General features: G+C 44.8%; 1 protein-coding gene across 1 annotated transcript in view; it reads right to left on the bottom strand.

Annotated features, from left to right (window-relative positions):
- Positions 1-23855, bottom strand: part of ATP13A5 (ATPase 13A5) — a 108012-nt gene that overhangs the window by 22122 nt on the left and 62035 nt on the right. Inside the window, exons 16-25 of the mRNA XM_072618875.1 lie at positions 23481-23637; positions 19980-20097; positions 18439-18563; positions 14159-14319; positions 12329-12454; positions 11126-11205; positions 9179-9221; positions 6813-6922; positions 4305-4401; positions 2253-2325 (exon numbers count right to left, since the gene is read on the bottom strand). Of these exons, the coding sequence (XP_072474976.1) occupies positions 2253-2325; positions 4305-4401; positions 6813-6922; positions 9179-9221; positions 11126-11205; positions 12329-12454; positions 14159-14319; positions 18439-18563; positions 19980-20097; positions 23481-23637 (1090 nt within the window). The remainder of the gene's footprint in view (positions 1-2252; positions 2326-4304; positions 4402-6812; positions 6923-9178; positions 9222-11125; positions 11206-12328; positions 12455-14158; positions 14320-18438; positions 18564-19979; positions 20098-23480; positions 23638-23855) is intronic.

The following is a 23855-nucleotide window of genomic DNA, read 5'->3' on the forward strand; positions in this document are numbered from 1 at the left end:
ACAAATGACCAGCACATGCTGGACAGCAGTTGTTTGCCCACACTCAGGGCATCTCTGAATGATTGAGGTTTTCTTAACACAGTGACTGTCTTTAGTGGAATCCCTGAGGACCAGTCTTTCACTAGCCCCATCCTATGGCTCCCCAACAACATGTGTCATTGTCTCTCCACTTACGAGCTGAATGACCTTGAGAACATCAAACCACCTCCATCTCCATTTCCTTCTTTTAAAATGAAGGCATTAAACCATATTTCCTCTGAGAGTCCTTCTAGCTCTGGGACCAAGATGTGAGGACCCTTTCCTTATTGGGCATTAACAGGCAGAGAAATTTGCTGGCTGGAAGCCCTGGTGACAGCCATTTCTCTTTTAATCATACTCTCTCAAGAGTGGGGGAGTCTCTGGTGTTTTCCTTTAGCCCTGACAGTCAACATCAGGTTGCCCTTTATGTAAGAAATGGTAGAAATGGCCCCTGTAGGCCTCTTCCTCCTACCCAGTCCCCATTGAAACTGGACCTTGACATGATGTCTAGCTAGGGGAAGGCCACACTGGTGGGGAAAGGGTCAAGAGGATTAGGAGGTCCACGTGTGAGTATAAATCCCAGGACCCCAGGATCACAGAGCTAAAGTTAGAAGTGACTTCTCAGGTCACTAAATCCTACTCTTCTGTTGGCAGATGAGGAAAAGGCAATTTGCCCCGGGTCCTCTAACTAGTCAGGGTTGGATGTAGGATTTGACCTCAGCTTCCCTTGACTCCAGGTCCAGGATTCTACCCACCAAAATGTGCTACCTCTCTAATGAGGTCAGCTTTAACAGAAGTACAGGCCCAAAGAGCTGGAAGAGACAAAGAAATGAGAAGGTCATAGACTTACAGATCCAGGAAACCTTCAAGGTTGTGTCATCTATCTTTGATTTTACATATGAAAACAAAACTCAGATCCAAACCTGAAACCCAGAGAGAAGAGTGGATCTTCCCAGGGTAACACAATTTATAAGCAGAAGAATCAGCATTCAAACCCAAGTCCTGGGACTAGTAAATGGTGCTTCCATTCTGCCAAGTTGTCTGACTCCTCCCATAGCCTGACCCCAGATGGGGAAAGGCTGTGTGCCAGATCACATCACTAGTACCTAGTGTACCTAGAATGGAACTAGGACTCAGGCCTCCCCTTCTGCCCACTCTGGCTCTTTTCTGGTCTGACCATTGGGCTCAGCAGCCCCTGTGGATGGTCTGCAGAATGAAGTAAAAGAAGGGAGAACAGGAAAGGATGGTGGTAAACAGAGAAGGCTTTCTCTCCTTTCTACACCAGTGTGATTTTGACTTATTAATTTATTGACCCTGGTCAGAGATACATCATGCAAACCCCATTTGGGTAGCCAGCACCATGACATCTGCATTATTAATGAAAACATGGAGTCCTGGTAATATTAATGTTGTTAACTGAAAAAAAAACTTTTCTGGATTATGAACAGACATCTCCATCTCATAAACCCGAATTGATAGCACCCCACCTCTTCTTGGATATTAGGACAGTTCATCTTTGACTTCTAAAATAAATGACTGACATCAACCTCTTGTATTTTAAGATGTCAGGTGAAAGCCTGCAGGGGATTCAGGTCTTTTGTTGTCTGATGATGGATTTCTTAGTTGTTGTCTCCATGTTAACGGGCAAAAAAAGCCTGCTGCAAAGAGAAAGTCTGTTCTCTGTTCTCTGTTGGGGCAATCACTTCTCTCCCTCACCAAGAAACAATATCAAAACCCAGGGGGAAAAGGCATTAGAAAAGCTCCAAGAAAGCCAATGCTCCTCAACACCACATTGACCTACCACCCCCAAGGCAGGGGCTAGGTGACATGAGTCCTCCCCCTCCTCCCTCATTTCTAGGCTTCTTGAGATTCTGCAGCAATGTCTAAATGAGTCAACACCTGACAACTAGGTGTGGTCCTAGGTTGGATGGACCCTTTGCTCTCACCCTAAATCAGTAGTCTATCAGAAGATGTTCCAAAGGATCTCATCTGAGGCTGCCTGAGCAGCATTGAAGGCCAAAGGAGCTGGTACCACACAGGTTGGGACACAGTAGTTCTATCTTTTTTCTCTATCCAAAATTCACAGAAGAAGTTTCTTCCAGTGAAGGGCTCTCTCAGTGCCCTTATTTGCACACAGTTTTCTGGATTGGATTTGATCCCTCCTCCCTCAGAAGGTTGAAAGGCCAATGGGCAGGAACCACAATCCCCTCCCTCAGCTTCATGAAAGGGCTTACTTGTTAAACAGACCATCAGAGTGATGGCAACGTCCTGCATGAGGTACTGGTAGTTCCCAAAAAGTTGCAACTGCTGAAAGAGAAGAAGAAAAATACAGAGTTATGTATTTTGGGGCTGAGGGAGATAGGGAGTACTGATGGCAGGCTGATGGGAGGGGGAGCTCGAACGAGATCCATACAGGATGGACTGGGATCAGTGAGGCAGGAGAAAGATGCCTAAAATGTCACTAGAGATGTCACAGGTCAGCTGGCCTAGACCTAGGTGGGGGGAGGTGTTTGTCCACCAGGGAGGGGAGGTAATGAATTACCTTCTGTACTTCTGTGAAGCAAAAGGAGCAAAGACATTTTCTTCCAGATATTAAGTCACAAAATCTAAGTTGGACAGGCTGCCTGTTCAACCTCTTATTGAATTAGGAACTTGTGTATATGTGTGCAATTAGTGTCTATATGTGGAGGGGTTCATCTATATGGGTATCTAAGTGTGCATGAATGGTATAGGTATGAGTATACGAATGTGTGTGCATGGATGTGTGGGTGGGAGGGTACATTTGTGTGTATATGTATATGATGTGTGTGAGTATGGAGGGCTGGAGAAATGAGAAACATAAACCACCTTCTTTTGTCCCTTGTCTGTCTTGAGTAGCCCTGGGCACAGAAAAGTTCTCCCTAACCCTTCCTCTGCCTGGTAATAAAAGTCCGGCAGAGGTTGGGTCCCCAAACCTTCGTTCCTCCCACCATCACTTCTGGTCACCCAACAAGATTATTCACTATTTGACCAGAGACAGAAGAATCTCCACCATGATGCAGTTTTCTCAGGCTGAGGGTCATGATGACCATGGTGGTGGATATTTTTTCTAAGTGACTTTTCTCAGGGTGAGCCTTATCTAAGATAATTCCAGTGCCAAGATGCCAAGAAAAGCCAGATGAGGCTCCAAAGGAAAGCTTACGTTGGGGCAGTTGTTGTGTAACCCCATAGATTTCAGAGGGCAGACCCCAAAGCCACTATCTCCTCTCTTTGTCATTTCCTCTTTCTCCTCCTCCTTCCCCATGATGCCCTGGGTGGAACTGACATCTGCCTCCAGGGTTGAATTCCCCCAAACCTGGTCCAATCTAGCAAGCGTATATAAAGTACCTACTATGTTCCAAGCACTGTTCTAGAAGCCAGAAATATAAAGACCACAACAAAGCAGACCTTGACCTGGACCTGGAACCAGGAAAATTTTATTTCCCACCCCTCTTCAGACACTTCACAGCTGTGATGTTGGACACATTCTTTCCCTTCAAAGGCACAGATGTCTCATTTATAAATGGGGATAATAGCACCTCCTTCACAGACTTGTCATGAGTACCTACTAAGACCACAGTACAGAGTCCATGTCCAACAAGAAAGGGCTATATAAGCAAACACTAGGTATTCACTTTATTATGATGATAAATAAGTGAGTACAGAATCACAGGGGGTGGGGGCAGTAGAAGGACCAGTTGTAGCAGTGGGAATCAGAATGCCCTGGGTTAGCCTTCACATTATACATGAGATTAAAGTGATTCAGAGAGGCCCAGCCTCTAGATATCTGTCCAGGGTCCCAGCATCCTTTGAACAGCTGGATTCACTTCTCTGTATTTCTAGCTCTCCAGTCTAGCAAGAAGAACTTATCCCAGCTTCACCAAGAACCATTTAGCTGACACTTCTTAAAGCCCCCCTATTCATATGAAATGTCAGCAAAGGTGTGTCTGTTTCAGTGAGTGCATACACATATACACACACACACATATGTTTGGACCAGATTGAGATTGTATTAATATGGGAAACTCCTGAATGTGATCTAGTGTGATCTAGGGGACCAGCCTTGGAGTGAGGAAGTCCTAGATTCTAGCTCTACTTCTGCCACATTCTAGCTGTGTGACTGGGAAAGTTGAAGATTTTCTCAGTGCCTAAGAATATAAGATGGTAAGCTATAGAGAAGGTATAGGTCTGGATTGATAGTGTATTTCTAAGGTAACTACTAAGGTAAGAACTATTTAGAAGAAATTTAGAAGAATTTTGACTCATACCCAATAAAGCAGACAGGTACCAGTGAGTTGAATTATGCCATACAGGGTTAGGTATTTAAACACTCCAAAGGAAGAAACCAGTGCCGCTCGTCCTTCCCTATTCACAAAGAAAAAGAAAAAAAAATGCATGTGATTAATGTCTTCTCCCAGGGTCATTTTTAATTTTTATAGAATATGGGTGCAACTTTTAGTGCCTTGGTGGTCTGATGTTGAAGTGTCTCAATATTCACTTCCAACCAAATGTTACCTTTTAAACAGAATTTTACTATATTCCATCTCCCCTCTCCAGATCTTTGCTTTGGTTGTCCCTGATATCTAGAGTGCACTCCCTTGTTACCTCCACTTCAAAGAGTCGTTGTCTTCCTTTGAGATTCAGCTCTGCTGCCAGTTTTCCCATGAAGCCTTCCTTATCTCCCTCAAGGCTGGTGCCCTCCCTCTCAAATTATCCTATAGTTATACCTCTGTGTGTGTTAGCCATGAGTTCAGGTATGAAAGTGATATCTCCTTCCTCCTATTTCTTCTACATTTGCAGACCCCTCCCTTTGTTCTCTCAAGCTTTACCCTGTATTATGCATTGTACCTGTCAAGTCCCTTATTTGAATATAAGCTTTTTGAGGACAGATAGAGTTAGAGATAGGCAACTCTGAGTTCAAATCATGGCTCAGATATTTACTTTCTGAGTGACCCTGAGCAAGTCACTGGGTCTCTGTGAGCCTCAGTTTCCTTATCTGTGAAATAGGGGTTGGATGCAGTGGCCTCCAAGGTCCCTTCTGGACATGACTCTGTGATCCTATGACCATGTAATTTTTCCTCCTCATTTGCCCACTGCCTAGCACGTCAGTGACTTTATAAATGCTTGGAGTCGAGGGGGTCTAGACTAGACTGTGAGCTCTCTGCTCTCTCTGGCCTCACCCCCGCAGTCCTGAGCACAACAGATGTCAAAGAATTGTTTGTTGGGCAAACGAACAAGAAGTTTCATCGTTTACCTGATCGTGAGAGGTTATACAATTAAATTCAACCAACCTTTACTGAGCACCTACTATGAGCAGGTTGAATCCCCAGTGCTGGGTGCGCAAAGACAAAAAGGAGGGAAGTCTTGGCCCTCAAAGCACATACTGCCTTACATTTTCAAATGGAAATAGGAAATCACTTTCCTAAGTCATCTGCTTAATAGATTATGAATCAAAAGCTCAAGGATGACTGATTCTAGCCCCTTCCTTTTATGTATGAAAAAACTGAGGCCCCAGGAGGGTAAAGGGCTTCCCCAGGATCAGGATTTAGCTTAGTTTCCCTCATGGCAAGATACCAATTGTTACCTAAACGAATTCTAAGTGGTTGGGGTCATTCATGGTTACGGACTGTACTCCATCTTCCCTTTTGGTGGATTGATTCATTCACTTGTTTACCAAACATTTATTGCATGTCCACCATAGGGTTAAAGAATTTTCTTTGACCATGGTGGGAGAAGGACACAGGGAAGGGCACCAAGGAGTTCCATATAATGACGACCTTTCTACCAATGAACTGAAACAATTAAACCACCTCACCAAGGACCCTCCAGAGCTCCAGAACTTAAACTTCACCGAATCAGTCCCCTGGAGGCTATTCATCTGGGAGAATGGGCAATGAACTCAAAGAAAGAAGTGTTTATTGAGCACCGACTAAGGTGGGTGCAGAGTTTGAAGCTGGAGGTAAAGGCAGAGGGGCCCAGCAGAATTGGAACACAGTTTTCTTTTTTAATCAATCTATGAAATGAAAATGGAATCATGTCTCCCTGATGTCTTGGTCAGCTGCCTGATCCTGAGTGCACTTTATACATGCCTGAGGATTTTATAAAAGATCGTTGAATTTACCCAGTTTATAAATAGTGCCTAGGGTAAGGGAAGAAAGGACAATTCAAAGTCAAAACGCTGATCTGAACTAAGCAAGAAAAAATTTAATTGGTATAAATGTTGTTTTACTCTCGTAATTGAAAAAAAATCAATGTAAGTACAAGTTAGAGGAATGTATAGATGGATGGATGGATGGATGGATGGATGGATGGATGGATGGATGGATGGATGGGTGGGTGGGTAGATGGATGGATGGATGGATGGATGGATGGGTGGGTGGGTGGGTGGATGGGTGGGTGGGTGGGTGGGTGGATGGATGGATGGGTGGGTGGGTGGGTGGGTGGATGGATGGATGGATGGATGGGTGGGTGGGTGGGTGGATGGATGGATGGATGGATGGATGGATGGATGGATGGATTGATGGATGGATAAGCAAATTAATGAATGGATGGACATTTATTTTACACTTATTTCAAGGGTCTGATTACCTGCCCTAAATGCCCAGGGTAGACACACTGTAACTACAATCTGCTCCTAAGATTACATGGTTCATTTTCCTCTGTACCCATTGCATAAAGGCATTTTTTTTTCTATTTTCAATATGTCTAACATCTTTCCAAAGTGAAGGAACCTGTGCCCATGGGCCAGCTGGTGCACCTTCCATTGGGGGACTGACCTGATCAGGTGTGGCACACATTCTATATTGGCTGTTTTTGAGGTGAAGGGGGAAGCCACAGATGCCTCCTGCTCAGATAGTGAGATGCCAGCATGAGCCATTTTCAAAGCCTGAAATGAAAGTTTTATGTTACACTTGTGAATGGAGCATACATTGCTCGTTATGAGGAAATCCTGGCGCTGTTGCCCAAAGTGGCCGTTACCTTATCCTGGCCATATTGCACTAACCCCATCTGGGAATTGTGGTCACAGAGTGTGGGCTGGAAGCTTTATCTGGGTAATTGATTCTCAAGTTGAAAGCACTGGAAGGCCTTAGAGAGTATTCCCCACTATGAAGGAAGTTTCAGAGTTATTGACTTTTCCCTGGGCAGTGACTACAAGACCCTTGGTTCATAATCCATGTTAACACTATAGGGTCCTTTGAGGACAATTACCAAATACCAACGTGGACTGGGTCTTCAAGGCCACCTGGTCTGGCTATGTCAGGCTGTGTCTGTTCTACAATATCCCCAAAGGGACCATCGACCCTCTATCCTGAAGGACATAATAAGGAGGGTCCCACCAACCCCAAAGCAGCCCATTTTGCTCCTTTAACTCAGTTATTAGGAAAATGTTCATTAAAACAAGAGAAGACTCAGGAAGGATGTGATAGTTCTTTCAAGGATCTGGAAAGCCGTTCCACGGAAGAAGGACTGGACTGATCACTGAACAACAAGAAGGAGCTGGGCCCTCGGAGGGGAGCATCACCGTGACAGCAATGGACAGATTGTCAGTCATCATTTTAAGGAAAAGACAGACTGTGTGTGCCATTCCTAAGTAGGAGCTAGACTTGAGGCCAAGCGGTCCTGTGTGCAGATCTCACTTTAGATTTACTGGCTCTGTGGCACAGACAAGATCAGGTCTCTAAGCCTGTTTCCTCACCTGCAGAATTAGGATAATCACACGGTGGCTGCCGCTTCACAGGTTTGTTGGGAGTTTTGAGTGACTGTATGTAAGGTGGTTTACAGTCCTGAAAACATCACATCAATGTTAATTCTCATCCCCATGTGTGATAAACTTCTGTCCAGCTTAAGACATTTGTGGACAGAAAATTTCTCTGAGTTTTGATTTCAACACCATGGGAATGATAATGCAAACTGGGAAGGAAGCAAATTGTTGGAGAAGAATGGCCAAGTGGTTTAAGAGGAATAATAATGATGGAGGTAGTGGTTGTGATGAAAATGATAACAGCTGCCACGTATACAACTCAAGTGGAGGCTTTGAAAAGTTAAACTCTGCCCTTCCTCCCAAATCCTTTCCCCTGGATTCACCCTTCTTCACACTGTGGGCCCTTGGCAGGTGGCTCCACATGGCCTCTGGGAAACTGGCAGCCTGGATTGTTGGCTCTCTAAGATAGTAACTCCCAAGCTTTCTGGGGAGAAGTTCCCCTGTTTAACAATGAAACATGGTTGAACTGCCATGTGATCAAGGTTATCCTCTCAGGTCCTTCTGAATGCCAAGCAAGGATCTTAGATCTAGGGCTATGAGGGACACCAATGGCTGTTCAATCCAAGTTCCTGATTGTATGGATGATGAAGCTGAGGATCAGGGAGGTTAAATAATTACCCCCAAGCTTCCTCATGTAGTGAGTCTCAGAGATGGGACTTGTAATAATGATCTTTCCCCACTTCCACCCAATACAAGCTTATTTAAAGAGACACTGAATTCATGGTCACTTTCTCTCATCCAGTATTGTCTCCATCACAACACCACTTCTTGATATTTAAAGGAATAGTATTGGATGTCTGTGGGAGTAGTGCCATTCCTTTAGTCAATGGACAAACTCTTTACTGGCTTGTTACCCAGTCACACCGCAAATTTTGGTGGAGCTAAATAAAATTTACAAACAGCAACATGTGATACAGAAATGAATTCATGGACCCGTGGCAATGAATCCAAGGCCCCTGCTCCCCAGGATTCTGGGGACCATGAGGTAAGAACTACTGCTTTCAGCATACAGAGTCATAGGAAGGGCACTGGGCTCCACATCAGAGCAGGCTTTTGAGTCATGGCTCTGACACTTAGCAGTTAAGTGCTCTTGAACAACCCCCTCTCCCCTCTTGGCATCTTCTTCCTCCTCTGTGGAATGAAGGGTTGGATGATGTGGCCTTTAAGGCTCCTTCAGTAAGTTTGGCATGGCAGCAGAGGTGGGGATGGGGAGGACAGCAGGCTGGCTTGCAGCCTCTCTGCCTCTTGCCCAAACTCGAATTTAATGTTAATGAGGATGAGAAGAATGAAAGCCTGGCTCAGAGCAGAGGAGGAGGCAGACTGTGTTTGCCTCCCAGCAGAGCTTGGACATTGAATGACACAACAGGAATTTCTACTCACCCCACAGTCATTCGCTCCATCACCACACATGCCAACAAAGTAACTGGAAGATAAAGGACATGAAAAAATTCAGCTCTTCCCTTGAGTTGTCTCCATCACGCCGGGCACACATGTCCCTGGCATATATGTCTAAGCTATGGGACATAAAAGATCAGAGGATCCTGCCCTGTCTCCCTCTGGGTTATCTTACTCTAGGCTCCTCAGCCCAGGGATACCTCCAGAGACTTCCACAGAGGTCCTCATGGGGTTCTAGACCTAGAACTTTGAGGAAGTCTAATCCCTCATTGTACAGAGGAAGAAATCCTTCGAGAAGAGTTCCACCATGTGACCTTTGCCACTTTCATGCCAAACACTTTGGAGGATCCCACAACCAGAGTTTCTCCAGCTTAGCCTCATGAAGCAAACACAGTTTGAGGGTTTGTTTGTTGACAAATACTGTGACTTTCATGTGATATATTGGTGATGAAAATCTTAGAAACAACTAAGAAAACAGAACACCCTACACACATGCACACAGTGCACACACATGCACACGTGTGTACACATCTCTGAAGCATCTGATGATGAACCACCATCAGAATACTTCATGAAGCTGCTCTGAGAACCCAAGACTGCAGCCAGCTCACATCTACTCGGAGAGACAAGGATCCACTATTAAGAGAGAAACCAATAATGCAGAAATGCTTCAGCCTCCTAGAATTCCACTAGTCATCACAACAATAAAGTAAACGGAGACCACTGTTCTGCCTTCTTTTGCAACCCTTGTCCAGTGCTGAACAAATGTGTAGCACACAGTAACACTTATGTGTTTGTGGAGGATGAAGGTGACGGTTATAGCGTTGATGATGAAGAAAGAGTAGGAGTGAGAGGAAGAGGAGGAGAAGGAGGAGGAGGGAGAAAAAGGAGAAAGAGAAGGAGGAGGGAAAGTAGAAGGAGGAGAGGGAAGAGAACAGGTCTAGACTCCTGTTTGGTCTCCCCACCCCCACCTCACATGCCTCACACCAGACTCTGTCTCCAGGCTCTGGGCTATGGCCCTGCCTGGAGTCTTCTCTCTCCTCCTTTCCAAGTCCTGGCTTCCCTGACTTCTTTTGAGTCCCCACTGGTCTCCAGGAGGCCTTGCCTGATTCCTTTATTGCCTGTGCCTTCCATCTGTGGCTTCTCTCTGATTCATCCCCCCTATATCTTGTCTGTACGGAGCTGTTTGTGGATTGTCTCCCTGTTAGACTGGGAACTCCTCAAGGGCAGGGACTGACTTTTGCCTTTCTTTGTATCTTCCGTTCTTAACACGGTGCCTGGAACATAGTAGGCTCTATATAATGTATATTATATATTATCAATATATAATAACCAATGCTTATTGCCGGAATATTGATGGCTCATCCCAAGCCTTTATTTCCCTTATTTAAATAACACATAAGCCATCCCACTCTCCCTTCAAGCCTGGGTATGACCTTTACTAAAAATCTTGGAAGGCTAGAGAAAAAACACTTCATGTATGGCAAAGAACAAACTTTAACTTAAATGAACTGATGCTGAGCAAATGAGCAGAACCAGGAGAGCACTGTGCACAATAACAGCCACAGTGTATGAGGACTGACTCTGATAGACTTGGCTCTTCTCAGCAGTGCAAGAATCTAAGACAACTCCAAAAGACTCATAGTGGAAAATGCTATTAACATCCAGAGAAAGGACTGTGAAGTCTGAATGCAGATGGAAGCAGATTCTCTCTCTCTCTCTCTCTCTCTCTCTCTCTCTCTCTCTCTCTCTCTCTCTCTCTCTCTCTCTCTCGTGAAAGTATGTTTAATAGGAATATACATGTAGAGCCTGTATCGGATGGCATATCATCTTAGGGTAGGTAGAGGGGAGGGAGGGGGAGAAAATTTGGAACTCAAAATCTTTTGGAGGTGAATGGTGAAAACTAAAATAAGTTTGCATAAAAGGACATACTTTAGCTTCTGGAATTCTTCCACAAGACTTGATTTCTGCCCAGGAGACATCCTGGCAAAAATCGCTCCATTCACCAGGATCTGCCGTGAAAAACACCAGAAAAAGGAGATGAGAAAGGAGAAACAATAAAAATCATTTAAAAAAAAAGTTGGACATATGACTCGCTGGCTCCCTTTTGAATGCATTCCCCAACCCAGCTGACAGGTCGGTCACTCCTCAGAATGTTGGGAGCTGGAGGAATGTGAGAACAAAGAGATCTTGGACTTTAATATTTAGCCAAATGCACTGGCACTATAATCCCAGGATTTTGTGCATCATGCACCCTATCCATTATATATATATATATATATATATATATATATATATATATATATATATATATATATATATATATATATATATATATATATATATATATATACACATACACATATTACTTCTCTAGCATTAATCCATCAAAAAAAAACAGCCTAGAGAAGCAGGACAAGATGCTTAAGAAACCACTTGGCATCGATGCATTTTCTCAGCTCTGTGCTCATGACTTCACAAGCCTGGCTCTCTGTGGGCAGGATGTACGAGGTGCCAGGACGCATCAGACACCATATCCAGATGGCCAGCTCACTCTGCCTGGGCACCACTTGTCTCCCAGGGACTCAAATCCCAGGACTACATGCCATGCTTTGAAACAAGACATGGAGAGGATGAGATTGGGCCTGAATGGAGGCAGGGGTGGGAGGTGAGGCCTTCTCCTGGCTCTAAGACGTGACCCAAACATGAAGAAGGAAGGAAGGGGTATTTCAGTGTGGGGAGTGCTAAGTTTGGAATAAAGGATCTGGATTCACATCCTGGCTCTCCCATTTATTCCCTTTGGGCCCTGGGGTCACTGCTTTAATATCTGGGCCTCAACTTCCTCAAACATCAAGTGTTAGAGTAAGTCTCTGTCAATGATTTCCTGGAGGACTCATGGTTGACAACCTTATGGGAGGTCCAGGTCCACACCCCTTCACCCAGACCACATCCCTGGCATTCCCTGGAAGTCTCTTTCTCCATGAAGGGTAGAGATGGAACACTCAGAGGAACTGTCCCGAAAATATGAGTTAAAGGAACTGGAGATGAGAAGAATTAGAGGAAACACAGCCCCTGTGTGGGCTAGCCATAGCCCCCCTACCCAGTGACAAAAGGAAACTTTGATTCTTCACTTACTTTGGGAAGCAAATTGCTGAAATGCTGGGTGATCACTTGGTAAGATTTCCCACTCATGGCAAAGTGGTAACCATCCCCTGCCCGCCCCTCAGAGAAGGAGGCATCTTGGATGGGGAGGCAGATCTCCTAAAATCCAAGATGCAATGTGTTGAGTTTTTGGGTGTGAAACAGGCAGTATTTGCCTCTCTTACCATCTCATCTCCCTTTCTACTCCATTTTCTTTTATCCCAACACCACCACCCAGGGTGTTCCCAATGCCCCCTAGTGCCCAGAGCCCCCTATGGCTCTATCCCAGGGAGGCTTCCCTGTCTACCAGTCCAACTTTTGAAATTTACCCACCCCATGCCTCCTTCTTTCCAGATGCCAGTTGACTTTCAGGAAGGAAAAGCCCTAATAAAGTAAATTCACATTGTGGGGCTCAAGGCCCAACACGAGACACAATAATGCCTTGGTTTTGAAAGCTTATAATTAGGCATCTTTTGACCATCAGTAGAAGTCTGAGTGAAAAAGCTGGCATAGTTGCCAGATTGCTGCTCTCTGAGGGAGAAGATTCAATTTGTCCTCTCAGGAGCACTTGCATTTTAATGAAAAGTCTCCAGCAGTAGAACTGCAGGCTGTGTAGGTACCTTCCTTCTCTGTCATGCCCAAAGCTGATATTTTTCTGCCTTCCTTTCCTCTGCCCACCCAAGGAAGATGCCCAAGGAGTTTGTTGTCTGCAGACATGCGGGCTGACTTGGCCTGAACCAGGCTGCCCATGATCCATATACTCCCTAATATGGTAGAGAAAGCATGGACTGAGGTTCAGAAGACAGAGGCTGAGCCAAGCACAGGCATTAATGGTATGACATTGAGTCAACCACATAACAGCTCTTGGCTTGCATTTTCTCATGTATAAATTGAGGACAATGACGCCTGTCCTGTTTGCGTCACAGGGCTGTTAGGAGGAGAAAACTCACTATGGATGGAAGGCTTAGTGAAAGCACTTAGTGGAATGCCTGGCACATAGAAGGTGCTTAATAAATAATTATTGATTGACAAACTGAAAAGCTTGCTGGCTCTGGGATTGGCTGCTTTTGTAAACATGGGATTAAAGTAGTTTACGCAGCAAAATTCTCTAGACAGACCATTAAGGAGGCAATAGATATATCAGAGTTTGAATTCCGCCTGTGCCATTGACTACCTGGCTCGCCTGTGTGATGTTGGGGAAATGATTTGAGTGCTCTGGGCCTCAGTCTCCCCATCTGTAAAATGAAGGGATTAGACCAGATGGCATGGGAGATCCCTTTCAGATCCAGATGTAAGACCTGCACAAACAGTAGCTATGGCTATGATGGCGGCTTGCTGGGGAAGGGGGGCATAATAAGGAAGGATCCCCAGCAGCAGAGCCCTGAAGCTCCTTTAGAGCAGTCTTTCTTTCCTGAGATTACGTATGTAAAGCACTGTGCAAGCCCTAGAACAGATTAGGAACAAGAATGATCATTTCTTCTCATTTTCATCTTCATGGTGACCTGTTCACGTCAATAGTCCCTAGAACAGAACTCTGTCCATGGTGCTGCCAAACTGGATTCAGTTGAAATAGAGGCCATGTACGGCCATGGAAAGAGCCTTGGTTTTGGAATCCAAGGACCTGCATTAGGATCCTAGACCTATTTCTTACTGCATGAATGACCTTCTGCTCATGCCTCAGTATCCTTGTATGTATGATGGGAGGAACTATTAGTGTCTGTTCTTAACACTGTGGTCCCAAGGAAGCTCTTCCATGCCTATGACCACCGCACTGCTTCCCCTCCTCTCCACCTTACAGTGGCCCAGGCTTTCAGACAGGCACACCTTATTTCTGTGCCTTTCCTCTGTGTCCTCTAATAACTGCCAGGTCACAGATGCAGGAGAGAATCCTTCTGGTTCATTGGCCTCAACAAGGATCACCTTATTACCCTGAGGAATCATTTCAGAATTTTTTGCAACTGTAATGGCGGTCTGAAGGTTGTCCCCTGGATCAAAAAAGAAAAAGAAAATTGATGTTCCTTATTTTATACATGACAACAGATTCCAACTATTCTTTCCTCCTGGAAATCCTTGGGTCAGGACCCTGGTGGAGAGGAGGGAGCTCTGTTGCTGGAGACCAGGCTCACAAAAGCTCCCTCTGCACATGGTCAGAGTCTGATAGTCAGAGTCTCTTCTGCTCAAATACAGAGACAAGTGGCTCTATCCCCTCTTAGGTAACTTCCCTCACTGCTCAGCTTGGCTCCCCATGTCCCTTCCAGGATTACATCCTGAGGAAAGCTTTTCAAACCTTTTCAGTGGTTAGCAGCCTTCCTCCTCTGACCTCACTCTGTATCTGCTAGTTGTCTACATTCTATCTTTGTACATTCTATGTCTCCACTCAGGACAATGGGAGCTCCTGGAGGGTGGGGACTGTTCCATCCTCACCACTGTATTCTCTGTGTCCCAAGTGTTGTGGGATGAATAGGGGCCATTTCACAAATGTTTGTTGAGTAAGTTTAAATGCTTCCCATCTTCAGAAAACATTTGATAATTTTCTGTATGCACAGAATCAGGACTAGAAGGGACCTTGTTGTCCCCATTTTAAGCTGTTCTTGGCAGAGATCCTGGAGTGCTTTGCCAATTTTCTTTTCCAGCTCATTTTACAGATGAGGAAATTGAGGCACACGGGGTTAAGTAACTTGCCCATGGACACACAGTTAGTAAAGATCTGAGGCTGTATTTGGAACTTGGAACTCCTGACTCCAAAGCTAGCACTCTATCCATTGTGCCACCTAGCTGTCCTAGAAGGAACCTTAGGGACCATCCAGTCTGGCTCCTTCATTTTATACATGAGGGAACATGAGGAAAAGTGGCCTGTTTGCAGTGCCTCAGGTAGTGAGTGACTGAGCTGGGAGTCAAGCCTAGACCTGGCTCAAGTTCCAAAGTCACTGCTTTTTCCTAGTATGCTCTATAGGCAAATGTGTCTTGCTTTACACAATACACATATTCTGGACAATTGGAAGGTAATCTGAATTTTGGTGGGTCAGAATGACTGGTCAGTACATGAGGACTTCACTGTGGCACAGGGGAAAGAAAACACTGAACCTAGACTTGGGTTACAATCCTTACTCTGCACCTTACTACTCATGTGACCCTGGGCAAGTTGACTTAACTTCTCTTGGCCACAGTCTCCTTATCTGTAAAATGAGACTTTAGATGAGATGACCTTGAAGGTCCCTCTCACATTTCTGGGGACTTCTTTCCCGGATCACCCCTAAGGAGACAGTCATTGTATGTTGCATGCTCATCACTCAGCAACCCGCAAGTCAGGGAGCTCCCAGCTGTTTACAAACTGTGGAAGGGCACCTTGATTGGCAGAGTGAGGAAAGGGCAGCTCTAGGACCAAATGCTCCTGCTCCCTGTAAGACACTGGATAAGTCACTTCACTCTCTTTTGCAGCCACATGGGTGGTTGGGGGAAAGACCTTCCCAGATCCCATCAATCAATCAATATACATTTATTTAGCACCTACTGTATGACAGGAACTGTGCTAAATTCTGGGAATACAAAAAAGGCAAAAGACAACACCTGCTCTCAAGAAATTTACATTTCCAGTGCCCCATTCTATCATCAGGTGTTCCCCATCATTTATTTATATAATTGGCTTGGGGGCATGCACCTTGGTCAGACCTCAGAACAGAACTGGTTTCTAGACAGTGTGAGATTAGTGATTTAAAGCCAACAGAGGTAAAAGCATGCAAAGTGATTCATTTTACAGATCAGAAAACTGAGGTGCAGGGTGGAAGAGGTGTTTTGCTTCATTTTTATGTCAAGGGTCAAGGGCAGGATTTGAACCCAGGTCTTTTGACTCAAATCCACTCCCTCTTTGTACCATACTATCTGCTACCCCCTCACATGCTCCTCTGGCTTCGCATCGTCAGTCATGATCAGCTCACTGTGGGCACTTGGCTTCTAACCTCCATTAGTCAATGCACACAAAGATGAGGGAGGGAAGGAAGAATGGGAGGGGGAGAGAAAACAGGGCAGCCTTAGTTTGATGGCTCATGATATGTGCAGTCCTTTTCCACCTAACTAGCAGAAGGCAGAGAACTTATAAGACAGACAACATAAAATCAGCCAATACATCTTGAGTTTTAGGCAAAAGGAAGAAAACTGAGACCCTCTGATGTCATATTGTCATCCTGGCCCTCCAGCCCTCAATGCAGACAGCCTAGAAAAGCTACCTGTGCAACCTTGGACTACCCATGCCACCTCTTGGGGTCTCACTTTCCTGCTCTGAAAATGAGGGGGTCACTAAATGGGCAACCTCTAGGGACCCTTCCCACGTGGCATCTATGATCCTGAAGTCAAACTGTAGCTACTCGGGACAATGTGAGACTGCCACAGAAGTGATGACCTGCCAGGCATGGCCCTGAAATGGAAATTCCAGGGCAAGGACAGAAAGAAGCAGAGGATACAAAGCTGCCACCAGCCCCTATTACCCAGCAGCTCCAGCTCGTGCTTAATTCAGCAGCAGATACAAAGAAATGAGATTAGGACTGGGAACCTTAAGCATTAGACCTTGTTCCATCCTCAGAGGACAAGTCACAGAATCCTCAAATCTCAGATCTGGTCAAGCCAAAGTGGCTGTCAAATCCAGCCAAAGCTGGAACAAGCCCCACCTAAGCTGATCCCCAACAGCTCTCTTTCCCAAAGACTAATCGTGCTTGCCAGGTGTCCAGAAGAGGGAGATAAGAGTGTTAAAGTGCCCAGATATTCAGAACCCTCCACTAGAGACTTCTATATGAGTTGGGGCCAAACACAGGATGTTCAACAGTTCACCTCTCTCTGAGACCCCATAATGGAGTATTTGCTAGCAGTCCATACTTTTCCATCTAATCCACAAGAACAGCACAAGCAACTTTACCAATGTTTTACTAAATCTAGGCAAACACCAGCCTTGGTGATCCCCCGATCGAGCAGGAAGGCTGTGGAGGGGAGGGCTACGGTTACTCTAGAAGGGCTCCCAGGACCAAGTGACTCAGGAACCTCCAAACATGAAATGTTGGCAGAAGATGGCCCTCTTAGGGGGGACCCAGGGAACAGGAAGAGGTCTTGGCCACCAAATCTGCTTGTCAGTACCCTCTGCAGAGGCCCTGCAGGTGACCAGGGAGCTGTGGTGGGGGATGGGGAGGAGAGCCTTAATGAGGCTGCTCACAGCCCAGGCAGCAGGGAGCCTATTGTCCAGATGGCAGTTCTGTGGCCCCCTCTATAGGACTCTACTAGCATTGCACTAGTTTATTAATGATGTCTGGGGGCCTAAATGTTCCCTAGAGCAGGAGTGTCCAACTCACATGAAACCTGATCTCTTTGGGCCACGCAATGACCTAGGAAACCACAAATCAACATTATCTGTTGAAATTGTATTTTCATGTACTTTACTAAATATTTTCCAGTGACATTCTAATCTGTTCAAGGAGGTTTGGGGGCTGCTTGGAGGTAATGACTCTGACACCACCATCCAGGAGATACATGATCTAATAAACACGAGCCAAGCAAACCTGGACTCCCAGATGTCAAAGCCACCACTAGGAGCCACATTCCCTGCAGCTGATTCGGTGCCTTCACAACCCAGGTTCTTCAGAACCCAGATGCTATCTTTGTTTCCAAGACCAGCTTAGGGGCCACCTCTTACATGAAAATTTTCCTGACCCTATCAGGACAGCAGCCCCTTCCCCTGATTGAATCACTTTGCATTCAATTCGGATCAATCGTAACCCTTAAGCATGTACATGTTGTAGAAGCCAATAAAATGTAAGCTTCCCCAGGACAAGGGCAGTTTGCTTCTATGTTTGTATCCATACCAAGCACCACCCTACCCATGGGAAGTTGAGCTTTCTAAAGGCAGAGATCATGTTTTCACCTTCACTGGCATCCCTAGTGCTCAGCATAGTCCTGGATGCTTACTAGATGCTTATCAGCTGACTGACAAGCCTAGCACAGGGACTGACTACACAGCAGAAAAGTTTGACCAAATTGATCCATTCTCAGAGACTCAGTCACTTAGTAGCACTTTGTTGGGCCCTCATTAGAGTCTGACTCTTGAATTTTTCAAGGGCACTTACCTGTGATCATGACTGTCCGGATCCGAGCACTGCTTAGCTCTCTCAACACTGGCTTGGTCTCTTTTTTTATGCGATTTTCCATGATTAGAAGGCCTAGAAATGTTAACTCTGATTCAACTTCCTCCCTTTCGGTGGAAAAGAAAAATGATATTTAAAAGGGACCCATGGTGAAAGATGAAATGACTGAGGAAACAAAGGTCTATGTTTCCAAGCATTTTGATTTTTTAAACAATGCATGACAATTGTCCAATCGATCGGGACCATTGACCTTCCTTGACTTTGGCCCTGGACCCTGAATATAGGAGGAGACGAACTTTTATACATTAAAAATAATTACTTAAATAAGACCAATTCATTAAAAGGAAACAATTCATCAGAATACAAAATTAGATAATCTGATTTCTAATTAGAGGAAAGATTTGGGGCTTTCCAAGTTGGGAGGGGGAGAATGAATAGATACAATTCCATGAATTCAGAAAAAGAGGTGTCCTGTTCTTCATAAGTGTCTATAAACAAACAAAAGAACATAGAAACAATAAAGGATTCATCAGAACGGGGTCATTTTTCTGATGAAATGTAAGGATTGCTTGAAATATATAGTTGTGAGAAAACTTGGATCAATCTTTGGAGCTGACCTGGTTTCTGGTCAGCATAACCCATTGGTTAAGGGTCTCTAAGCAGCAGGTAGGGGTGGTCCAGCTTCCCAGTCACCCAGGGCTGGGTTCGAACAATGTAGTAAAGTTTTCTTTCAATTTCCATAATTGAGTAAACTTTTCTCCCAGGACAGAAATTGGACTAGACCCATAATTGAACATAAAGGGAACTGAGCTTGCTCCAGAATTGAGTCACAAGATGGAGCCATCACCATCACTTGTTGCTCTAGTCTTCTCAGTGACTGGAATAAGATACCTTGGTAGCAAAAAGAATATAAGATTTGGGTAAGAGCACCATGAAGGCCATAGGGCAAGGTCATAGATACATTGAGCTAAACAGCCACATAAAGCGCTGAACAACAACAAACAAGGAGGATTCTCTGCCAGAGAATCCACTCCACGACTTCCAGTAAAAAAGGACTTTGACCCTTTTCCATGCAAGACTCAAGGGGAAGATGAGGTGCTGCTCAGGCTCAGGAGAGCTATGGCCTTGGCGCCAGGGTTCTGCAAAACCAAGGGGCTTATGGAAAATACTGTTTTTAAAGTGCCCAAGCTTCACCCTTTGGGTATTTCATTTCTGCAAGTGAAAATAGAATTCAATTCAATAAGTAAGTACCAGTGTCTACAATGCTCCAGGAGCTGAGGCACAGACACTGGCCTTTAAGGGAAGCTTAGCTGCCCCTGGGAGGGTGGGGTAGCCTAGTGTCTGTGTGATGGTGGGGAAGTCACATGCCCTCTCTGGATATGTCTTTCCTGGGTGGGTCATACTAGATGACTACCAATGTCCCTGGAAACTCTAAAATCCTATGGTCGTTCAGCGCATGTCCATACCACCATATACCAATAGAGAACATCAGACCTTACAAGGACCCTGGCTGCAGTGTTTACCTGGCATAAGTGCCCACCTCTGCGTGCTTCCCTGCCTTTAGAGATTTGTGAGCCAGGGCAATGACCCGGAAACCTTGTGTGGTGTATTGCTTCAGCTCCGTCTTGAAATTTGGGGGAACTGTTGGGAGAGAAGGAAATGGTGAGCTCCAGGTCTCATTGAAAACTCCATGGGTCACACCTAGGCAGGTAGCTGATGTTTTACCTGGTGGGATCATTCTTGACCCCTGAGAACTTCAATAGATCTGTCCATGAGACAATGATTACAGCTGGAGATCTCAGCCAGCTGCAGCAGTTCAGAAGTATAAAACAACTATTAGTGATGCACAGGAATGGTTGCATTTTTGTTTTGTAGTCCTACTACCTGGCAGAGTACCTGGTACACAGTAGGGCTCAGTAAATATTTATAGTGTTTAGTTAAATTGAGATACCGAAGGAAGAGGATATGAGGAAGGAAGAAAGGAAGAAAGGAAGGAAAGAAGGAAGAAAGGAAGGAAGGAAGGAAGGAAGGAAGGAAGGAAGGAAGGAAGGAAGGAAGGAAGGAAGGAAGGAAGGAAGGAAGGAAGGAGGGAAGGAGGGAAGGAAGGAAGGAAGGAAGGAAGGAAGGAAGGAAGGAAGGAAGGAAGGAAGGAGGGAAGGAGGGAAGGAGGGAAGGAGGGAAGGAGGGGAGGGAAGAAAAGAGAGTGAGGGAGAGAGAGAAAGAAAGAAAGACAGAGAGAGAGAGAGAGAGAGAGAGAGAGAGAGAGAGAGAGAGACTGACTCTGGGAAATGAAGTACATTGCAAAATATATCTGTTGGGTTTACCAAGGAAGAAAGTAAACTGGTTGCCCTTACCTGAGATCAAAACATGATGAAATGTGAAAATGGAGTACGTTCTGTGGTTAGATTTTTGGTTCTATATGGTATCAAACATCTGATTGTGGGAGGGGGGCGGGACCCACGAAACTCTATGCCTGATTTCTCTGAGTCCATCACATACAAATCACTGGAGGTCACCTTCAGTACCAGAGTTTCTTTTCATTCCTGTGTTTATTAGTGTTCTTCAGAGACAATGTTTAGGGATAGGGAACACTTGTCAGGAAGCCAATAAATGGCAAATGGCCACTACAGACCCTGTGAAGAAGCTGATGGGCAAAGGTAAGGGAAGACTGTGACACGACAGCACAGGCCACATTGGTATGGTAAGGGAAAGTCTGTTCAGTCATCTAGGAGGCACGATGGGGTCTCTGGGAAAGGTTCCCTAGGTTACTGGGATGAATATGGAACCCTCTGTCTGCCAGATGGAATCATTTCCCAGACTGACTTCAGCTCATCCCCTTCTTGGACTCTTCAGACCAGCCAGGGTGGCAAACTCCCCGTTCCCTGTGAATGACCCCATCCTCTGGCCTCTGTGTCTTTGTATAAGCTATTTCTCAATTTCAAGAATACTCACCTTCCTTATTTCCACTTTCCTTAGCTCAAGACTAAATTTAAGTAGTATTTCTCAGACAAGACCTTTACTGATTCTTCTCCTTGATCCCCCCCCCACCTCCCCAGGCAGTCAGGGGTCATAACAGGGTCCAGAGTCCTGGACCTGGAGTCAGGAAGACCTGGCATCCAATCCTGCTTCCGACAGTAGCTATGGGATAGGAATTGGGTAATATAACATCTAAGCTTAAGTTTCTTCATTGAAGAAATGGGAACAACAGTACTTTTCCCTCCAGGGTGCTTGTGAAGGGTAAGTATGATAACATTTGTAAAGAACTTTGCAAACTCTAAAGGGATGTATAAATACCAGCTGCTATTACTGGATGTTCTATTCCCTCATTTCTGGAAAACTTACCCTATATTTACATTCTATGTACTTTGTGTTTATGTGGGGAAAGATTTTCTCTCACCTAAAATACAGCCCCCCGATTATGAGGTTTTCTGCTGACAAGCATTACAAATGCAGGGACGTGGGTTTAGGGGATAGGAATGGACAAGTGAGCTCCCTTTCCCACCAGGCTGCACTCCTTCAGACATCTCCCCATTCCCCAGAGATCTCCTCATCCTGGAAGAATGATTCAGCCCTGAAATTCAGATATGGAAGCTTCCTCTGCCCCTGTGGGCTTCTCCCATCAATGGATGACCCCTCCCAGAAACCAGTCAAGCCAGCTCTTCACATCCCTCCAAGTTGCATTCCTCTGCCCTTCTCCATCATATATTAATCATTTTGTATAAGAAGGCTTGAATAAAAGAAAAAAATGAAATAAACTGAAAATAGCCTGCTTCACTCTGTATTCAGATATCCTTAGTTCTTTCTCTGGAGGCAGATAGTCTGCTTCATCATTAATCCTTTGGGATTATCTTAGATCATTGTATTACTGAGAAGAGCTGAGTCATTCAGGGCTGATAATTGTTACAATGTTGCTGTTACTGTTTACAATGTTCTCCTGGTCCTGCTCAATGCCCTTTGCATCAGTTCATATAAGTCTTTCTAGGATTTTCTGAAATATGCCGGCTCATTATTTCTTAGAGTACAATAGTATTCCATCTCAATCATACACCACATCTTGTTCACCCATTCCCCAGTTGATGGGTTTCCCTTCAATGTCCATTCTTGGCCACTTTGTGTGATTTTCATTAGTTTGTTGCTTCTTCTGCTAGTTCATTAAAGGCTCTTGCTTGGAAGTCCTCTGGTTGACTAAGAAAGTAAATGCATCAGTGGGGACACCAGAGAGAGAGAGAGGATTCTCACTAGATAGATAGATAGATAGATAGATAGATAGATAGATAGATAGATAGATAGATAGATAGATGGATGGATGGATGGATGGATGGATGGATGGATGGATGGATGGATGGATATAAATCTCTATCTGTCTATATATACACATACATACATGAACATATGCACATACATACACATACACACACACTTCCCTATGTACATCTTGTGTCTTCCCAGGAGAATATAATAACCTCCTTGAAGGCAGAAATGTTTTCATTTTTTTTTACTTTTTCTCCCCAGTACTTAGCACAATATTTTGCACATGGTAGGCACTTAAAAATGTTCGTAGTATTGAATTAAACTGGAAGTAAAAAGACTCCCAAAAGGATAAAAGGCAAAGAGATCTTTGGGTTTGATCAGAAATTCTATGTAAACATCAACCACCAATCTGTTGTCACTCAAGGAGGATAGAGGTAGAAATACATAGAAATTTGGCATTTGATTGAGATGAACTCATTTGAATGAAGACAATTTTCTTTTAAAAATCTGGACCTGTTTTCCTCAGGGAGTGTGCATATTAGTCAGCCTAGGAATAAGCACAAAAGGACTCTGAGCTGACCCAGAAAATGGATTCCCTGTAAAGTTTTCTTTAACTCTAATACACTGAAGCTCCTTCAGCTGCCCACCTCCACATTCTGCTTCTGTCCTTCTAAACTTCTGTTGTTACATTCATTAGGCTGGATTTGTTTGCTTTTGGGGATTTATTTTCTGACCTAGAAAGAAGAAAAACCATAGACTATGCAGTTTCATACCTGTTTCTGGTCTGCAAAAACTGGCCACCATCTCTGGGGCTCCCTTCATATATGCGTCCAAGTGGTCTTTGCCAATCTGTTGGGTGATAACTGACATCCTCTGCAGGCCAGAAGAAAATGGAAACTGATGCAAAATGGCAACTGCTTTTGCTGGAGTCTAGAGATGTAACAGAAAGGGGCAGTGTTAAGTCACAGCATCACAGATCCAGAAAGATCCCAGGCCACCTAGTCCAGTCTGGATCTGGACAACAATTCTGTGTACAACATTCCCGACAGCAATTCTCTATTCTCTGCTTAAAGACCTTAAATGAGAGGGAACTCACTGGCCCATCCTCTTTGGGATGAGTCCCTCATGTGAAGGTAAATCTACCTCTT

The sequence above is a fragment of the Notamacropus eugenii genome, chromosome 6 (genome assembly GCF_028372415.1).
Source record: "Notamacropus eugenii isolate mMacEug1 chromosome 6, mMacEug1.pri_v2, whole genome shotgun sequence".
NCBI classification, from domain to species: domain Eukaryota; kingdom Metazoa; phylum Chordata; class Mammalia; order Diprotodontia; family Macropodidae; genus Notamacropus; species Notamacropus eugenii.